The sequence below is a fragment of the Salvia miltiorrhiza genome, chromosome 2 (genome assembly GCF_028751815.1).
Source record: "Salvia miltiorrhiza cultivar Shanhuang (shh) chromosome 2, IMPLAD_Smil_shh, whole genome shotgun sequence".
NCBI classification, from domain to species: domain Eukaryota; kingdom Viridiplantae; phylum Streptophyta; class Magnoliopsida; order Lamiales; family Lamiaceae; genus Salvia; species Salvia miltiorrhiza.
In genome coordinates, this window is record NC_080388.1 from 21,109,495 (window position 1) to 21,116,987 (window position 7,493).

The 7,493-nt window shown below is 35.7% G+C and overlaps 1 protein-coding gene across 1 annotated transcript; it reads left to right on the top strand.

Moving 5' to 3' along the window:
- Nucleotides 1–2,877: 2,877 nt before the first annotated feature.
- Nucleotides 2,878–6,061, top strand: LOC131008122 (mitogen-activated protein kinase kinase kinase 18). Its single transcript, XM_057935020.1, has 2 exons — nt 2,878–3,185; nt 4,327–6,061. The coding sequence occupies exon 2, from the start codon at nt 4,709–4,711 to the stop codon at nt 6,059–6,061; it is 1,353 nt and encodes a 450-aa protein (XP_057791003.1). The 5' UTR covers nt 2,878–3,185; nt 4,327–4,708.
- The last annotated feature ends 1,432 nt before the right edge of the window (nt 6,062–7,493 follow it).

Consider the following 7,493-nt stretch of genomic DNA (forward strand, 5'->3'; position numbering starts at 1 on the left):
TTTGTCCTCCGCGCACGTGAATTTCAGCGTATAGAATCCATTGCGCATATGAATTAATTTCCATTGTTTTTTAATATGCCAAACCTATTGGAGTTCTGCTTTAAGGTCATCACAAGAACGAGGTTTATCCCCCTTTTGCAGCATTAATCGCCCAATAAGCGTAAGTTGAAAAGTAGCAACCTGTTTTTGTAGAATTCCATAGGGATGTCAAGATTATACGTATCACCAATCTTTTCAGGGTGGAGAGAGCATAACTTATTGGCCAGCACATCAGGTTTGCGAGCACCTCGAGGCTTCATAAGCGAAGCATAGGTGTGCTTAGGCGCAGGGTTAGAATTACCATGATCAAATGAAACTTCAGAAGCCAGGGTATTCTGCTTCGTGGCAAGGGTTTCATCTGTGCTCTGAACAGCTATAAGAGTAGAAGTAGTTGCAGCATTAATATCAACTGTACCATTGTGTATAGTCACACCAACAGCTTTAGGGCTTGCGAATTTGTGTGGGGAACCATGTTGAGTTGGTTTCTGAGAGACCGCCGCAGGCGGCGGTTGGAAAGTTGGCGGAAACTTCAGGAAGATTAAGGGCTAATCGATCTGTGAGGCCAGCCATCGTCGGAGCGATGATTGGCGACGAAAAAACCCAAGCGGCAAGACTAGGGTTTAAGAGAAACCCTAGAGAAAAACCCAGACGTTCGCTCCATCATCGACAAATGTTTCTACTTTTGGAAACATGCCATTTATAATGGGACGACCCAAAATGGAATGGAATACAAGCCACTTTTAGTGGGACAGAGGGAGTAGTTATTTTGCATCTTTGTAATGAGTTCAATTTCTCAATTTTTTTTTAATTATCAAAACTTTATAAAAGAGTTTCTTTCTTAAATTATGGTGTAAAGGTGTCCCAAGTAAAATATTTTCTTCTTTTACTTGGAAGGCACTATGTAATTGAGCTGCTACATACAAGAGATGATTAATTTGGTGGTGAAAATTATCATTGTTATTGATGATCATGATAATATCAATATTTTATACTCTTATCCCTTGTAAGATACTTCGTCCGTCAACCAAGAGTGTAACACAATTATCCGATTGGACGTCCACAATTAGTGTAACACACTTTCCTTTTTGGGACATGACCTCACTTTCTCATTTGAATTACAATCACTCATCTCAATTTAACAGCAACCACTCATTTTTACTTATCAGACATCTATCAACTATTTTCTTAAAACATGTGTCCACCAAAAGTGTTACACTCTTAGTAGACGGTGGGAGTATCAATCTTTTGTGTTCTTCTAACTCCTCTTATAAACTTTTGGATGACTTAGGTTCCAAATGATGGTTCCCAATATTATTAGGAGTAGTTTTTACAGTTTATTAGCATTTGAATGGGAAAGACAATAAAATTTTTTTTGAATATTATTTGATAATGTGTTTGTTGGAGCACTGAGATAGTTTGAAATGATGCTATTTTTGAAGAGCTCAAATCGAAGGTGAGTAAGATTGTGGAAGGAATAGATCATGAATTTTTATTTACTCAATTTATAATTAGTGCTCTTTTTTATTTGCATGTAGCTTGTATATCTCTAAATGAGGCGACTTTGTGTTTTTTATATATATAACTTAATAATATTAAATACAGAAATTTAAAGGCCACGTCATAGGGGAGTCAAACTCAAAACCTTTGGCCTTAGGCATTAACCCCTTACCGCTTGACCAACACAAGCTGATCACTTTGTCTTTTGTTTCGTCGCGTGAAGGGCTTTATGAAAAAAATTGCGACTTCAGAAAAATGTTCTTGAAATCTATATAATATATAAAAGAGGGATTTTCACGATCGCATCAATTTTTTCACTATTTTTTATGTCTTTTTTTCAATATAATTTTAATTATTTTCTAAATATCGTCAAATTTGATTTATGAAGAAATATTCAATATGCATCTTAAGTTTAAGTTCGTAACAAGATTGTTAATATGGTATAAAAATCATGAAAAATGAATTTAAAACGAATATGCTATTACAATTTTAAAATATTTTATTTTTTTAAAAATATCTATTTATTTATTTATTTATTTTTTTACCTTTTTTAAAATTTTACAACCTTTTTATTTATGTCTGTTTATAAAAATATCTATTTATTTATTATTATATGGAATAATCTATAATAACAATGTGTATATTAATTTTCATTATCAAATAATATAAAATTATTTAATAACTATAATTATCATTACACTTTATACATAGATGAAAATTACGTTTTTAAATTCGAAATTTTATTGAGTAATTGATATTTATGTTTAAACCATATTTTGTATTTATTTATATTTTGATTCTATTTAATATTTATATTTATTTATTTAAAATATCATTTAATTTTAATTTCGCTGTGCATTGCACGAATGTTGTACCAGTTATATTATAATACAAGTGATCGATACTACAATTAAACATGCACTTACCTATACACTTAGTCTAATTAATCATACAAGGAAATTAAACAAGTGGTATTTGGTGTTAGCAGTTGGCATATTCCAGCTAATTGGGCAATGTGTTGGCGGCAAACAATGTAGCACATTTGTCGTCATCATCCTCCTCCATAGCTACTTTGTGTTCCTTGCGGAATTCAACAATATCGCAAAAATCAACGTCTCTCATTTGTCGTTTCTTCACATTGATTTAATTAACTATGTCAAAAAAGCCCTAAAACCGTTGAACTGAAATCCAACAAATTCTAACGCTAGCTTTTGTCTTGTTTATAGTTAAGGTGTTTACATAACTTGTGTAGTTACATGAAAAGTTTCTATCCATAACTACACGTTGACCGAATTTTAACTACACATAGTATATATTTATGTATGTATGCGGACATTTAATGCGACATTACTATAGAAACAAAAGGAAACGAGAGCATAGGGAACAAAAAGGGTGGCTCCAATATTGTACTCTCTTGTTCTATTTCTTTTGAGCACGATTGTTAAGAAGAGTATAATTAATATAGTAAAATGTGTAAAGATCTGTGATCAAATTGTTTGTAATATAAAATACGATTTGAGGACGTTTGAGGCTTCAAACGAAGGCTTGAAGCTGACTGGTCTGTTCAGCTGCGATTTTGACGAATTCTTATGGTGCGGCGCTATTAAGACCTTCATTCCGGATTTGATTTATTTAGCTTCGACTTTAAGGTGAGAGATTATATGCTTGTTGTTATATTCATGTATGTTTGAATATGTTTTTAGTTCATGTTTGATTATACTTGCTCAGCCATGTAGAAATACATGTTCAGAATATCATGTTCAAGTACATGATCAGAAACGCAGAATATCATGTTCAAGTACATGATCAGAACGCAAAATATCATGTTCAAGTACATGATCAGAAATTCAGAATATCATGTTCAAGTACATGATCATACATTCAGAAACACTCAGAATTCAGAATATGTGTATGACAATGTGAATTATTTGCATGTTTAAGCGTATGTGAATATTTGCATGGTTTCTCACTGAGTATATTTTCAATATGCTCACCCCTTATCTTCTCAGTTTTGCAGTTATGGAGTTGAGGTGGCCATGGAAGTCGAGAATGACTAGAGATTTAGTATTTCCATAGAAATTTAAGTTGAACTTGTTAAGTTTTAATTTATTGTTTTTTTTTTCATGTTACTACTTTAGTTTTAGCAAGTTGATTTTAAATTAGTTTAAATTTTGATAGTCAAGGAATTTTATTTTTAACTATTAGTTCTTCAAGATTTTAGTTTGAAAAGTTTATGAAAATTGGGGCGTTACAAAAATAATACTCCCTCCGCCCCAATTCAACATGTCACAGGATTTGGACACGAATATTAAGAAATAAATAGTTTATAATAAAATAGATTAGAAAATGATTTTTTTTAGAATATATTTGTATAAAAAGTAGGAGAGATAAATAAAAAAGAGATAATTGTGTGTGAGGTACAATAACATTTGAGGTGAATAATGAATTAAACGAGGATATTCATTTTAATGAAACGTTCAAATAAAAAAAATATGGCCCATTGAATTCGGACGGTGAAAATATAAAACTTAATTATCTCCAATCCGACAATTAAATAACATGTTGCATTATTATCTCTTCTGAAAATAGTTATATCAATTTCTGACATTTTGATAAATTTAGGTGTTTTTGTTAAGAGCGTGAAAATTTATATTTTATTAAATTTCAATCTCATATTTGAATCTTACTGAAAACATGAATTAAAATCAGTTCTTCTCAAATATAATACCCTTGAGGTTCGAAGTTTAATTTAATTTCTGTATTTTACTGTTTTCTATTTTTCGTGAACAGTAACATAACAAGAGCCGCCGCAATACCGCATCGGTAGCTGCTGCATTAGTTGGGTTAACTGGTTGGTTGATTGCGCAATCAGCGACGCCGATTTGAGCAGGCACGTGTCCACGTGTCCTCGTCTGGACGCCTTTATTCTCAGCGCCGTCCACAGTCGGCCAAAACGCCCCACCCTCTCTCCGCCCGCCGCGTGGCACAGCCATACATATAAATGCAAATACAAATAGAAACTACGGCCGTCACCGTAAATACACCCAAAAAAGATTCTCCCCAAAATTATTTTTAACTCTCCGCCTATAAATACTGCCACCAACGAACCAAACTTTAGCGATTCCAACAAAATTTGAAAATTGAAACCCTTTCACTCTTCTCCAATTCTTCAATGACGTGGACGAGGGGTCCCACCATCGGCCGGGGCTCCACCGCAACGGTTTCCATCGCCGCCACCCCCGCCGGCGACATCTTCGCCGTCAAGTCTACTGATCTCGCTTCCTCCGCCTTGCTGAAGAAGGAGGAATCATTCATCTCTCAGCTCTCCTCTCCTTACGTCATTCGCTGCTTAGGCTCAGATGTCACCTCCGACGATGATAAATCCGTCTACAATCTGTTTCTAGAATATTCCAGCGGCGGTTCGCTTTCCGATCTGATCGGAAAGCGGGGAGGCGCGTTGGACGAGAAAACGATTCGATTTTATTCCAAGCAGCTGCTCACGGGATTGGAATATCTCCACCGCAGTGGATTGGTGCACTGCGACATCAAAGGCCAGAACATTCTCGTCGGCGGCGGCGGCGCTGGGGTGAAGATCGGCGATTTCGGGTGCGCAAAATGGGCGGCAACCGGCGGGGTGTTTTCCGGCACGCCGGCGTACATGGCGCCGGAGGCCTCCCGAGGCGAGGAGCAGAGTTTCCCGGCGGATGTGTGGTCGGTGGGATGCACGGTAATAGAAATGGCCACCGGATGCCACCCATGGCCGGAGATGAAGGATCCGGCGGCGGCGCTTTACCGGATCGCGTTCTCCGACGACGTGCCGGAGCCGCCGAGCTGGTTTTCCGGCGAGGCGAGGGATTTCGTGGGGAAGTGTTTGGTGAGGGACCCAAGGAGGCGGTGGACGGCGGCGGAGCTGCTGCGGCATCCGTTTTTGGATTCGGCGGAGGAGGGTTGCGGCGGAATTGGAGAAGGGACGAGGAGGTCTCCGACGAGTGTGACGGATCAAGACTTTTGGGATGCAGTGGAGGTGTCTGAATGTTTGGAAATTCCGACGGAGATGATGTCGTCATCGCCGACGGATTCACCTAATAGTAGGATCCGAGCACTGGTCGGTGGTAGTGGACCGACGAGGTGGGATTTTGGAGAGGATCAAGAATGGGTGACTGTGAGGGCTAATGAATTTGAAGAATGTCAAGATCTGCATCAAGATTTTGGAGATTTTATTGAGGAAGAAGAAATTTCATATTCAGATTTGGTGTTGGTGGAGGATTATTCTTGGTTTGATTTTTTCATTGGAGTTAGTGGTTGTGCAGCATCATTCACACAGAAACAGAGTGTAAAATATTTTGTCTATTCAGAATTTTTAGATTTGAAGATTATGTTAATTGAATTTTTTCTTCATCCAGATCAAGTTTCTTTGCTGCCTTTTCTACCTTTAGATTTTTGTTATTGTTATTCAAATGATCTTTTGCTGCCTTTTCTCAAAGATGATACTAACTCTAATATGATAGTGACAGTTAGTAGTTAGATACTTCTAACTTATTATTATTATTATTATTAATGATAAAAATAAATAATGTTGATGAATAACAAAATTATAATGTAAATGAATGGGAGATGCTTAAGCATCTATTAACCATGTCCTCGATGACAGACTGACAATAACGATATATAAAATTCTATTTTAATTACTCGTTAATATATATTTTTAACAAATAATGTATAATAGCTATTCAAATTAAAAGATGACCGACGATGTATCGTTTTAAATATCCTAAGTAAAATTTGAATCAATACGAAGTTGACAAATTGAATGTAAACTTATTACATTTGATTGACGCGTGTGGCCGGGAGGGGGCGGTGGCGGTGGCGCAAAGGATGAGGCCGGAATTAGGTTTGACTCTATTCCTGAAAACATTACGTTGACCATCTGTGCCGTGAAAGATCGTACAATTTCATGACTCTGTATATATAACATGTTTTGCATAAAGTCAACCCTGCCTGTTCAGACAAGCAGGCATTTTGGTGTGAATATGGAAGACTTGAAGCATCAGACAGGCAAATTCGAAAAGTCTCATAATATGTAGACACCTTTACGGAAGTCAACTATTATTTTAAAAGAGAAAATAGAAAGTTAGGTCAATAATGCAACTTGAAGAATAGAACTCAACCAACAAATAAAGATGACCGACCCACGCAGCCCATCTTTGATTGTTGTGATGGAAAATGGCCCTTTGAGAATTTGGATTTTAGCTAATACTTTATTTAATCAAGAAAAGCATGATACAGGACAAGTATACAAGAATTCTTTTTTGTTCATGCTTTTTCGCATATCAAGATTAGGTATGAAGCTATCCTAATCTGAAAGAAAAAGAAAAGAAAATTAAAGATAACGAAGGCGTTGGACAAGATGTATACTTTCCTCTTGATACAAAACTCCGTCGGAGTATATCGCCCGTTTCAAGATATTATTTTATTTTTATTCTAATCATATAATTATATATCGTTACATGTATATCACAAGTTTTAATTTTCATTTAGTAGGCAATTCTCAAATTTAATATAGGTGTATGAGAATCACACCGCTAAAACATGAGATGATACTAAAATCACATTTTAAAATAAATAGTTTATATAAAATCATAGCTGAAATCAAAATTTACTCCATGATGATAAATTTGTATAATTTTCTATATCTGAATGATTTATGTATAGAAGATTAAAAAGGTGTGCTCTTGGTCCGACGTACGTATAATACAGATGGATCTGACTTCACTCAACAAACTCTATTATAATTTTTTTTTTAAAGCTATCATTTCTCTTTTAAAGATTATTTGCTTCATGACGGTACTTTATTTAATCATATGGTAAAAGAATAGTAAAATACATGAATAATGGCTTTACATAAAGTGAAATTGTGGTATATGACGACTACCTTAGCAATCTCGTGATGATAGCTA